At 40.8% G+C, this 12,008-nt stretch overlaps 1 protein-coding gene across 1 annotated transcript; it reads left to right on the top strand.

The window, feature by feature from the left end:
- The first annotated feature begins 4,015 nt into the window (after positions 1-4,015).
- On the top strand, positions 4,016-11,997 carry LOC133902094 (serine/threonine-protein kinase STY46-like). The gene is made up of 16 exons (XM_062343672.1): positions 4,016-4,441; positions 4,561-4,675; positions 5,231-5,322; positions 5,472-5,591; positions 7,777-7,831; positions 8,037-8,147; positions 8,714-8,767; positions 8,864-9,039; positions 9,123-9,230; positions 9,706-9,779; positions 9,872-10,047; positions 10,310-10,405; positions 10,919-10,999; positions 11,097-11,150; positions 11,374-11,508; positions 11,589-11,997. The coding sequence occupies exons 1-16, from the start codon at positions 4,176-4,178 to the stop codon at positions 11,667-11,669; spliced, it is 1,794 nt and encodes a 597-aa protein (XP_062199656.1). The 5' UTR covers positions 4,016-4,175; the 3' UTR covers positions 11,670-11,997.
- Positions 11,998-12,008: the final 11 nt, after the last annotated feature.

Here is a 12,008-nt window from a genome sequence, read left to right as displayed (position 1 = left end):
GGAATACGGGAACAAGTTTCTAAGACTATTTTCAACTATATTCTCTTCATTTCGTTCCCTTCACGATTTCCTTCTCGGTTTTCATTCCCTTTATTTTCTCTTATCTTCACCAACTTAATTTCGAGGGGAATCGTGAAGAAAAAGGAGAGAGAATCCCGTTCTAAAGGGAATTAACTTAAGAATCTCTTCGTGACGGGAACCGTGAAGTAAAACCGTTCGAGCGTGGAAGAAAATGAAAATCCCACCGTAAAAGGATTCCGGCTTCTAAAGAGAAACCGTTAGGGGTCTAAACGGGACCGAAATGTTATGCGAGTCCTCTATCTTGAAATGCAATTTCATGTCACATTTCCAAGTTAGTTGAACCATGGAGTCCGAGAATTCTGGAAATTTGATCCAAAATTTCGTTAAAATGTTTGGGTTCCCACAAAGAATCGTGCACTAATGTATAGTGACTATTTCCTGGGGGGATAGCGTCACAGTGCAACGACTTTAGAAGCTGCACATGTTGCCATGCAGGTCCTCTTCGCTCCAATTGGATGAGATCATCCGGCATCCGAGGGGCCGAGAAAGCAGAGAACTTTAGCCATGAGGATTCACGAACGAATCAAATCAAATCTGGGAAATGAGAACCCATGCTATGCATTTCTTCTTCTCCTCCTGCGCCGGCCGGGCGGTCGGGGAATCCCCGCTTTTCCTGGGCGCGGTGAGTTGTCGCCGCGTCAGAGGCCTCTAGTCTTCTCCCAGCCTTCTTTCCGCGATGCGATCCGCTCCCACCGCGGATTATCCGAAAGCGATCGGTCCCCTCGCGCCACGCGAGATCACGCTGGCACGGGCCTCGCAAGTGGCGGCACGGCGCTGGCTCGAAAGCAAGCACCAAGCAGCGGCTACTGTTATCAGCTGCAACAGGTGCTCGTGCTGAATGTGGAGTGCATTTCGCAGCCATGGCAGCTCAGACTGTTTGCGTGAACAGGAGAAGACACAGAATGCCATGATCGACTGAGAATCTTGATTTATAATTATATATCGATCATTATTGGGGGTTCCTGATTAGCACGAATCCACTAATATAATCTTTTCTGGTTCTTCCACTTTGCGAAAAATGTGGGTTTCAATTTGCAGTCTTGTCGTCTCATTTTTTTTTGAATAAATACAGTCTTTGCTTTCTTTATTAACAACTACTTCAGTACTAAGAACTTCCAACTGCAGCACTTTATTAATTATTAAGTGTACTGACATAGTACGAAGGGTAGGAAGAAAAGATAACATTTTGCGTCTCCATTCTCCAATGAGAACATGAGACTTGAGAGAGAGAGTAGTGAACAGGATGATCCACTGACTCGAGCGGATCGGAATATCCGATCAGATATACTAAAGTTCTACATCGCGAAATGCACATGGGAAAAGTGACTGAATTGTTTTTGATGGAATGTACCTTTTTCTCAAACAATACGTGACAAGCGTATAAGCATTCAAAATAATGTTCATATGTTTAATCACACGTCGCGTGGTTTCAACTCTCAACAGGAAAAACATACCCAAACAGAGGCGCAAAAAAGCGCAGTCAAGATATGCAGAGACATATAACAAATCGGTTGTACTGATTGAAGCCAACGTTTACCAGCACAAACAAATTTGACCGTACCTGCCAATCAAAATCTGCACGAAAAAAAGATGACATTTGTCTACTCTCTCGAGCTAGACGGTCAATCAACCTGTTGTCAACCGATAATTAACATTAGCTACATGATTAGTGAGTAGTTAAGGTTCTGTTAGTCGGTAAAGCTATCTTGATCTAAATTTTACGAGAAAAATGATTGTTAAGCTAAAAGTGATTTTCTAGTGTAAATTATATGAAATAGTGATTTTATGAGAAAGTGAATAAGCGAAATTTTTTTTAGCTCTTAGTATTTAGTTCGTTTCAGTGAACCGCTCCTACAAAATCATTTTGGAATGTGAAAATTGTAAACTACCATTTTTTAAAGATATCACTGATTTCACTCTGATAGCTAATCTGAAAACTCAATCCAAACGGGGCCTACCAGTGACGGATGACCGCTGGCTGGCTTAGTTATTTTTTTCAGCTCTTAATATTTAGTTCGTTTCAGTGAACCGCTCCTACAAAATCATTTTGGAAGGTGAAAATTGTAAACTACCATTTTTCAAAGATATCACTGATTTCACTCTGATAGCTAATCTGAAAACTCAATCCAAACGGGGCCTACCAGTGACGGATGGCCGCTGGCTGGCTTAGCGTTGATCACATATTTTTAGTTACTATCTGTTACAGCTGAAATCTATGAGTTTTTGCTGACAAACAATTTTTATTGAAAGCTATTTATAGCTTATGCCAAAAGCTATTAATTTTTACGAGAAATTTTTAAATTTTAACACACCAGCTTTTCAGAAAAGTCACTCTCAATCAATTTATCAACTTTTATTTTATTTCATCAGAAATCAAATTTTCAGTTTTTTAAAAACAACAATAAACTAACCTATTTATTTTAGCTTATACATTTAAAAAATAAAAACCAATAATAAACTATACCAAACTAGACCTTATCCGCCCGCGAATAGCAGGACCCGCACAAAGATGCGGCGACCAACTGCCGCCCCGCCCCGCCCCGTCCCGCCCCGCCCAGCATATTCCGAGCTCCAACAGGTGATTCCTCGCGTTCTTTACTCCCGGCCGCTCCGTCAGCCCTCAACCCTCGTGCTCCGGCCGCGGGATCCTCCGTTTGTCTGGCCCACCTGCCTGTGAAGCTCCCGACTTGGCTTCCCGTGTGGCCGGAGCGTTTGCTGCAGCCGAGCTGTCTTTCCATCGGGTGCGGCAGCGGAGCACACGTGAGGCTAGGCCGTTGGAGCAGCTCGCGGTTTTGCCTTCCCCTGCCCACAGCAACGAGAGCTTAGTGGCCTTAACCAATGGTTTTGCAGCCTAAATCACTGTCTTTGCTAGTGTACCTCGTGTAATAATTATAGTTTGATTTGTTTCTTGATATTTGACGCCGACCCGCTGCTGAGTACATTTCTTATTTGTTTATCTGGGATCTGGGTCAAACTTTACTTTTATGTTTATGGGTGTTTTTCTACTTAAAAATATAAAAAACCAACTAAGCTTTGAAATTGTAAAAAAATATTCACGCAGGCAAACTACTCTAGGTTACAGAAATCTTTGACGGCACTACCCTAGATTATACTCCATCCGATCTAAAATAAGTATGTTTTAGGATTTGTATAATCAGCTATTTTAAACTTTGACTATAAATTAATTTTTATATATTAAGTTTGGATACATAAAAATAACATGAATAAATTTACCTCGAAAAGTATTTTTATAATAATATATTTTATTAATATATTAAAAAAATAGTAGTCAAAGTTATATTTTAAAGACTCAATATTTAAAACAATACTTATTTTGAATGAAGAGAGTAGTACAATAACTATTTATGAAAATGTTTGTGCTGTGAATCACTGCACGTCACACAGACACACATGTTTAAATTATGCCATTACTTTTGCATCAGACGATGATGGTTTGAGATTTGCTTATGGTTAAATAACCCAATTCAGCTTCTCTTTCATGTTAAAGATCCAACAGCAAGACTGCAAGATCTAAAAATACATAACCCTATCTGTTATAGATCCAACCACAGGACTATAAGAATATGAGAATACATAATCCTATCTTGCAATGCGTCCTCACATGGAGCACCGGGCTAGATAGAATCCAAACCCGAAATTCTGAACCAAAACTTTGACCCTTTTCAAGTTTTCACTAAACGCGAGGCAAAATAAACTCAAGTTGCTAACTCGCGTATATAAATTAGTAAGCACGTATATAAACTATTAATGTGTACATATAACATACATGTAATTAATAATATTATAATAAGAATATGTATACAAAATCAATAATATCGTAACGGGAATTAAATTTTTAAGTAAACTATGATATAAAAATTTATAATCACCAACTGTATTATAAATAAGATGTCGTCTCAAGAGTTAGCACACACAAAATCTCTCTCCGCCTCGCGTCGCTTCATTCACTTTTCAATTTCCTTTCTCCTCCTCAAATAATCGGGCACGGTTATTTCTCTCGCTCCGCTCGCTTTCCTAATCCGCTAGCGGGCAAGATCGAGACCTAGAGCGGCGGGGCTGAGGGCCTAAGGCGAATGGCGGTGGAGGAGGCCGCGGAGAGCTGCGGCAGCCACGACGCGGCGCCGGGCGGAGGGGCGGCGGCAGCGGCCTCCGGGCCCGCGACGTCCTCCTCGTCGGCGGGCGCGGTGGCGCAGGCGCGGAAGCAGCAGCAGCAGCAGCGCCACAAGCTCGAGGTGCACACGGAGGTGCTCCGACGCCTCCACGACGCCGGATTGCCCGAGGCGCGGGCGCCCGGGTTCGACGACGAGCTCTGGAACCACTTCAACCGCCTCCCTGCCCGGTGCGTGCTCGCGCGCCAGCCCTGCCCCCACCGACTGCGACGTGGCGCGAGTGCGCCACCAGTGGCTTTTGCTGCGGGCGGCGGTCTGGACTGACCTCGATTTGGGTTGGTTCCTGCAGTTACGCGATGGATGTGAACGTGGAGAGGGCGGAGGACGTGCTCACGCATAAACGGCTGCTGGAGCAGGCGAGGGATCCGGCGCAGCGCCCGGCTTTCGCCGTGCGGGCGGTGCAGGTGATAGTTTCCGAATGCAATTCTGAACGTCACATAACTAGTACCTGTAGAGAAGCGAAGCACATATTTCGCCCAGTTATTATATGATTTCACTGTCTGTTCGTAATTGGTTCGTTGTGACCGATTCCTGCATTGGCGAGTTCCTGTTCTCTAGCCTTTTCCTTACTTTAGTTATGCCATCAGTGTGAAGGCGACACTGCATTAGTCAATTGAGTTATGCTCTGGGTTCGTTGCTTTCGAAACAGAATCGTGCACATTTTCACCCGTCTACATTTTGAATTGGATTGATCTTCCATTGATATGAGCTCATTCTTAATGTCTATGATTTTATCAACAAACTTTACTTACAAAGTGAGAGCTTAAGATCTTGCACAAACTGGCAGTGTCAATGCCCCTTTTAGTCAATTGTATGTTATTCTTTCTGAATTTCAACTCTTCCTTTTTTGTATACAAGTTTTTCCTTTCGTTTTATTAACTGCCAAAACAGTAGCAATCATACTTAAAGACCTTCAACTATTGTTGTTTATTATCCTTATTGGAGTCTTGATTCATTAGGTATCTCCAATTCTTGATGGGAATCAGACTGATGCTGATTCGAACACTGCAGGGGAGGAAGTTGCTTCAAGGCTGTTGAACAGGCAACAAAGGTACTTGTGTTTTATCATCTCTTGAATATTTTGGATGATTGGTAGATGTCTGTTATCTTGCTGTACTGCCATATGCTGCAAAATATATATCTACCGTTGATTTCATTTTGGTGTGGTTTTTATTTTAATATGTACGACTTTATTTTCAGCATACACCCTCCTCCCGCCTTCGGTTCTTCTACAAATCTTGAGGCCCTTGCTCTTGAAGCTAGCAAGTCTCAAGGCCAAGATCATGATAGCACCTCTGATAATGTTCGATCGCTCTACAGGTACTTTTTGCTTCAAGACTCTAGTTGCCTTTGTCTTGTATTAATCTCATAGCAGTATAGCACCTTAGATGTTTGATCTCTTAGAAAAGTTTGGCACTTTGTACCACATTATGTCGACCAATTCTTCAATTACAGACCTCAGCTTGGCAGCAATGTATTCTTTTGTCTTCACATCACCTTCACAATTATTAGCCTTCAAGAACATAGCTACTTTCTCAGAAATTGCAACATAGTTAATGAGTGGCTGCCTCTGCGGATCTGACCAGCCATCAGCACAAATTGTCACTCCATTCTCACTCCATGTGCTCTTTGTACTCCAATAATATGTCAATGTGAGCCCTTTCTTGCTTGAGAAGGGTAGTCCTTAACTTGTTATACCCCGGCATTTTATAACCCTTCAAGTCATTGCTGCAAGCATAGGTAAATGCTTCTTGAATGTATGGATTTCTTGCAAAATTGAAAGAGATCCTTGAAAAAAAAAATTAGCACAAGCAATGGTCTTGCAAAATTGCAGCTGTAGTTGAACAATGAATACGTGTTGCATTGCAATTGCATACCTCCTGAATAAAATGCTCTTGCAATTAAAGCATCCATGTGCTTGCGCTGGTCCATTTTCCAAGCTTTCTCTAGTGTAGAAGGAGGACCACTCTGCTTCTTCTTATTGCTATTGGATGAAGAAGTAGGGAAGGCCACATTTTTTTGTTTTGATCTTTCTAATTGTTCTTTAGCAGCTGCAACTTCTCTCCTCATCTGGCTAAGCTCATCTATTGTCACCTTTGGACACATATTGATTCCCTTGTTGGACTTTTTTAGCAAGTGAGCTTCCACTCTTGTGTAGCTACAAAATTTTTCAATTGAACATTAATTGCATCTCCATCTAGCATTGCCTCCACCTGCAGCTGGTTTCTCTAAAATTGTGACATGATCCCACAGTGGAGCCTTGAGGTCAGTGATGGATCGAGCACTTGAAGTTGCACCACCACCACTACTAGAAGTTGCCATCTGAATTTAAAGAGAAAAATTGAGTATAATGCATTCATCATAGCAAATTCACTACCAAACAAGGTTCTAGTTTGATGTATGAACTGTCAATAGGTGGTGGCTTCCAATACAATGCAACATCATTATGGTTATAGTGATCATCTCATGATGCTTAAACAACACGCCATATGCCTCCACCACAACGGCCACCCAACAACTAGCTAAGAAAGCAACCTTTTCCTTAAACTCTAATTCCTTGCACGACAACATCCGCTAATCTAGCTTAAACCTCATACGTATTGTACTACATCAAGTACTAACTACCCTACAAATTGCCAGCTGTTGCAAATTGGGAGGGGAAAAAGGGGAAAGAGGAACCCTATACATTGAACTGGCCAATCGGGAGGGGAAAAAGGGGAAATGTGAGAACTTACCGTCGGGCGCCGGCTGCAGGAGGAGGTGCTCGCCGTCAGCGACGCCAGCTCGCTGCTGCAGGTCAAGCGGTGGTGCGTGTCGGCTCGCTGCTGCAGGTCAGGCGGCGGTGCTGCCTCGCTGGCCTGGTGGAGATCCTCGCCCGCTCGCCGTTCGCCACCGGCAGTTGGTTGCCGGTCACGGCTGTCATCGGCGCGTCGCCTTTGCTAAATGTGGTCGTGGTCGAGACAGAGAGGTCGAGAGGTGGCTGGATTCACGAGCGGATGAGCCATCACGCGGGCGTCGGCTGGATTAGGTCACGGAGGGATGCCATCATGGGCTGGATTTGTGAGCCTTCGTGGGCTGGGCCCTATCGCCTAGGTATCCGAATTTCGTTTATTATTTTTTTCCCGATACTCCCTGGATACGTATCGGGGCTGTATCCGAGCCGTATCCGTGTTTCCCAGTAGAAAACTAGACTGTGGGGAAAGACATTCCCCCAATTTTTAACTAAAGTTGATGAGGACTTGAACTCCTGCAGCTAGGTGCAAATTTGTGCCCTAGCCACTATACCCTGGGCAAGTACGCGATGTCTGATCTCTTTACAGGAAGTCTTGGCTGCCAGTTACCTTTGCCTTCTATTTAATCTTAGTTGAACCAAATTTTCGTGTTAAATCTCTGTGTAACTGGGAGTTAATGTTGTATCTGGTATAAGAGAAATTCCAATTGTGTTTCTCTTTGGAAATGCTTGTTTCACTGCAGCATACTATAATTTTCTTGTCTGGCATTTCAGGCCCATGCATGAAATCACCTTTTCAACCATTGACAAGCCAAAGCTTCTCAGCGAGGTAAACCTATGGACGCTTGGTATTTTTCATTAGGGATGGTTTATATCTTCAAAAGTCTTGTACATTATTACATATTTATATCTTTCTCCTTTTTATATTCTATTTTTACTATATCTCATGGTCTCTTACTTGAATAAATACTGGTTAATAGAGTTGATCTTTTTATCTATTTGTTTAGTGATACTAAGTTTTCTGTATTTCACAGCTGACATCTCTGCTCGGTGAACTTGGTCTAAACATTCAAGAAGCTCATGCATTTTCAACAAATGATGGTTACTCACTCGATGTCTTTGTTGTTGTTGGTTGGCATGATGAGGTATTCATTATCTAATTTTTTTCTGGTTACCATTTGCCCATGACTTGTGTGTTGCTTTTTCATATAATGTTTATAGCCATTGTGTATATCTATCTTTCAAAGATGCAGTCAGAGAGTAAGAGTTCTCAGAATGCTGCTTGTGAAGATAAAGAACTATTGGTTGGCTAATTTATGATTTGGTTCTAAACAGGAGATATGCTGTTGCCAATATCTTCTGTGCTTAGAATTATATCAACTTGGTAAACACAAGATATTGACACAATAGTTTATATTGCAGTCCAGCATTTTAAGTTAATGAGGCCAACAAATGATAAGAAGTCCTAGAAATCACAAGGTTTATCTCTCTGATGGAATTGGTTTGTTAATTTTGCGCATGTGCCTGAGAATCTCTGACTTGTTTCATGGATCATGCAACATATATCAATCAAGTAATAAATGAAGTAATGCTGGTAACAGATATCGATGAAGTATCGACAATTTGAGTGAGCGCATGTCTGTGATTTACATATTTCGTTTTGTTATTATCTCTGTCTCTTACTTTTTATTTTACCTGTTTATTTATTTAGGAAACAGAGGATTTAATAGAAGAAGTACAGAAGGAAATTGGCAGGATTGAAGAAGTGAGACTGACTTATTCATTCTGATTTAGTTAATCCCTAATTTTGACAGATTTATTTTCTGTATCCTCATTTTCTACTGTGGTTTGGATTTGACAGACACAAGCATGGTCTTCTTCTCATTCATGGTCTACTCCAGTTGAAAATATGCAGATTATTGAGAATTCAACAGCTGATCGTGTTGAAATACCAACAGATAGTGCTAGCGAATGGGAAATTGATGTAAAACTACTCAAGTTTGGGAATAAAGTAGCATCCGGATCATATGGTGATCTGTAAGTGTTTGTTGCTGGTTATCATGAAAATCCCTTTTGAGTTTTAATTTGTAGTCACTTAACTAATCTGTTTCTCTTTCCAGTTACCGGGGTACATATTGCAGTCAAGATGTTGCTATTAAAGTGCTGAAACCTGAGAGGATAAATGCGGACATGCAGCGGGAATTCGCCCAGGAAGTGTATATTATGAGGTGGGTTATACTACTCTGTCAATTCTGTTTAACTTTGTATTACCGGAAGGGTTCTTATTGTGATATTGTATCCTGTCATGTTAATTAAATCTACCTTTAAGGTTTCTGAGATTACACTTCTCATGGTATTTTATTTCCCCTTGCATTTACTTTATATCACTTAGCCTTATTTCTTCTATGATGAATACTATCCTAAAAGTAGTGGTCCCATATGCTTGTAACTACCTGTTGCCTCTGAAAGTCATCTTCTTTTAAGTTGAGATCCCTTGCTGGCATTTACCTTCCAGCATGTTATGCTATCAGTCCTTCGTCTGCATATTGAATGATCTCTCACAGAATGAGCCTTTTAGGTTTAACCTTCAAATGCATGATGTAACAGCATGTTAAATGCGCCACCCTTAAGGATCAACATCTTCCTTCCTTTAGTGCTGCCCTGTTTTATTTACTGTTTTGCTGAGTATGTTTTGGATTTTAGGAAGGTTCGTCACAAGAATGTTGTGCAATTTATTGGTGCTTGCACTAAACCCCCAAATCTATGTATAGTCACAGGTATGGTTGGAGAACCTTTCAAGTTTTCCATTTTTCTTACTGTGATGGTAATATTAATAATGAGTGAACAATCGTATTTTCCTCTCTTCCAGAATATATGTCCGGTGGGAGTGTGTATGATTACCTCCATAAACATAAAGGTGTTTTCAAGCTCCCTGCTTTAGTTGGAGTTGCAATAGATGTGTCAAAAGGCATGAGCTACTTACACCAGAATAATATTATTCATCGAGATTTGAAAACTGCCAATCTTCTAATGGAAGAAAATGGGGTAAGTAATCTAATCAAGCTACTTTCAGAATGTGGAGTAGCTCTTGTTTTCATGTGAATTTCATTTCAGTCAAATTAGCTTCCTTCTATACCTCCGGGTATGCAAAATGCATGTATTGTCGGTGACAAGTTTCTTTTGGCAGCACTGGCTTCATGCTGGTTAATGGCCAGGAAGGGTTTCTACCGTACCAAATTCATTGTGAGATTTACAAAGTGGGACTGGATAAATTTGCCTGGTCAACTTTTTTTGTTTCCTTCTGCAGACTGTTAAAGTTGCTGATTTTGGTGTTGCTCGTGTTAAAGCTCAATCTGGAGTTATGACTGCAGAGACCGGTACTTACCGTTGGATGGCCCCAGAGGTAATCCTTTGTTATTAGCCTTGCCACCCTTATCATTTACAACTGTCAATGTTTATATTAAAGAAATATTGTCACTCTGTCATGAAACACTCACTCTCTTAAGTTCATCTCCATGGTTCATGATTAACATGTGAACGAAATCAATGTTGTTCCATGTATTTGGGAGAAGTGTGAATTCCTTGTTACTAATTTATTCGCAACAGTTTCAATTTTAGCAGTACTAGTCATCAAATAATTATCCGAGAATAGAGATGATATGCAGCATAAAATAATTGGTGAAGGAAGAATTTTGAAGGTTTTCATGCTGTTGTAGGCTGGTAGCTTCCTCTTATGTATCGTCATGACAAAAAATCATCTATGCACCTTTGCAGTATGTTATAGTGGTATGGATATAAAGTATACTTTCCAAATGATCAAACTTGCAATAGCAATTGACTCAAGAAATAGAGCTTTCCCGTTTACTACTTTGTACACAAGTGGTACATCACCTAACAAAATTTTCAATGCTTGTAGGTCATAGAACACAAACCCTATGACCACAAGGCTGATGTTTTTAGTTTTGGAATTTTGTTGTGGGAACTACTCACAGGGAAGGTGCGTGCATTAAACTTCTGTTACTCTATTCATTCATTACACTAGCTTATTTTTTTGAAATGGGTTGTTAATCTGTATCTCCATCGGTTGTCTCCAGATTCCTTATGAGTACCTGACTCCACTACAAGCAGCTGTTGGTGTGGTGCAAAAGGTAAAAAATTTTAGCTTCAATTTTTTTTTCATGTTGTCATATTTGTTCAAATTATGTTTATAAGTGGAATTCTTGCTCAATTTATGTAGAATGGCAGTAGGACTCCTACACCAGGGTTTTCTTTGCCACGGGTCAAATATTTTTTTCCCTCTGCACTGGAAAGAGAGAAAGGAAATAGAATTGCATTATTGAATGCTTCTAATATGTTAAGTTTCATTCACAGGGATTACGGCCTACAATTCCAAAAAATATTCATGCAAAGCTTGCTGAGCTTCTTCAGAAATGTTGGCAACAGGACCCTGCTCAAAGGCCAGACTTCTCCGAAATATTAGAAACTCTTCAGAGAACAGCAGAGGAGGTTTGTATTAAAGATTAATTACAACTTACTTATGGAAATAAGAGTTTATACTGTTATCATTTATCAACCCATGTTCGCAGGTTGGAGATGAGCATGAGGGGAAGCACAAGGATAAAATATTGGGTGGCTTCTTTTCGGCTCTGAGGGGACGGGGACATTGAGACGGTGAAAATATACATGGTTTCATTCATTTGGAAGGATCTTAGCAATAATCTGTGCCAGTTCCTCATGCCCGGCGCCAGCACACATATTAATAGACCTGCTGCAATTGACTGAAGTGACAGTTTTTAGCCGCAGTCTTGTGCCCATCAGCTGTCAGTCATAGTCTATCTGTTTGTTATTCTTGAGTTCTGTCACATGATGTAACATAGGAGAGAATGCATGTGAATTGTACATTATATCAGTCTGATTTTTCTAACATATTGTAATCTTGCTATAGTTGAAATAATAAGCCATGTTTAGGCTGTGCTATGGTTCTTTAAGAGTCCATTTGGTTGTGC

The sequence above is a fragment of the Phragmites australis genome, chromosome 20, assembly GCF_958298935.1.
Source record: "Phragmites australis chromosome 20, lpPhrAust1.1, whole genome shotgun sequence".
NCBI lineage: Eukaryota > Viridiplantae > Streptophyta > Magnoliopsida > Poales > Poaceae > Phragmites > Phragmites australis.
Note: the sequence above shows the minus strand (reverse complement) of the source record. Positions and strands in the feature narration are given on the sequence as shown.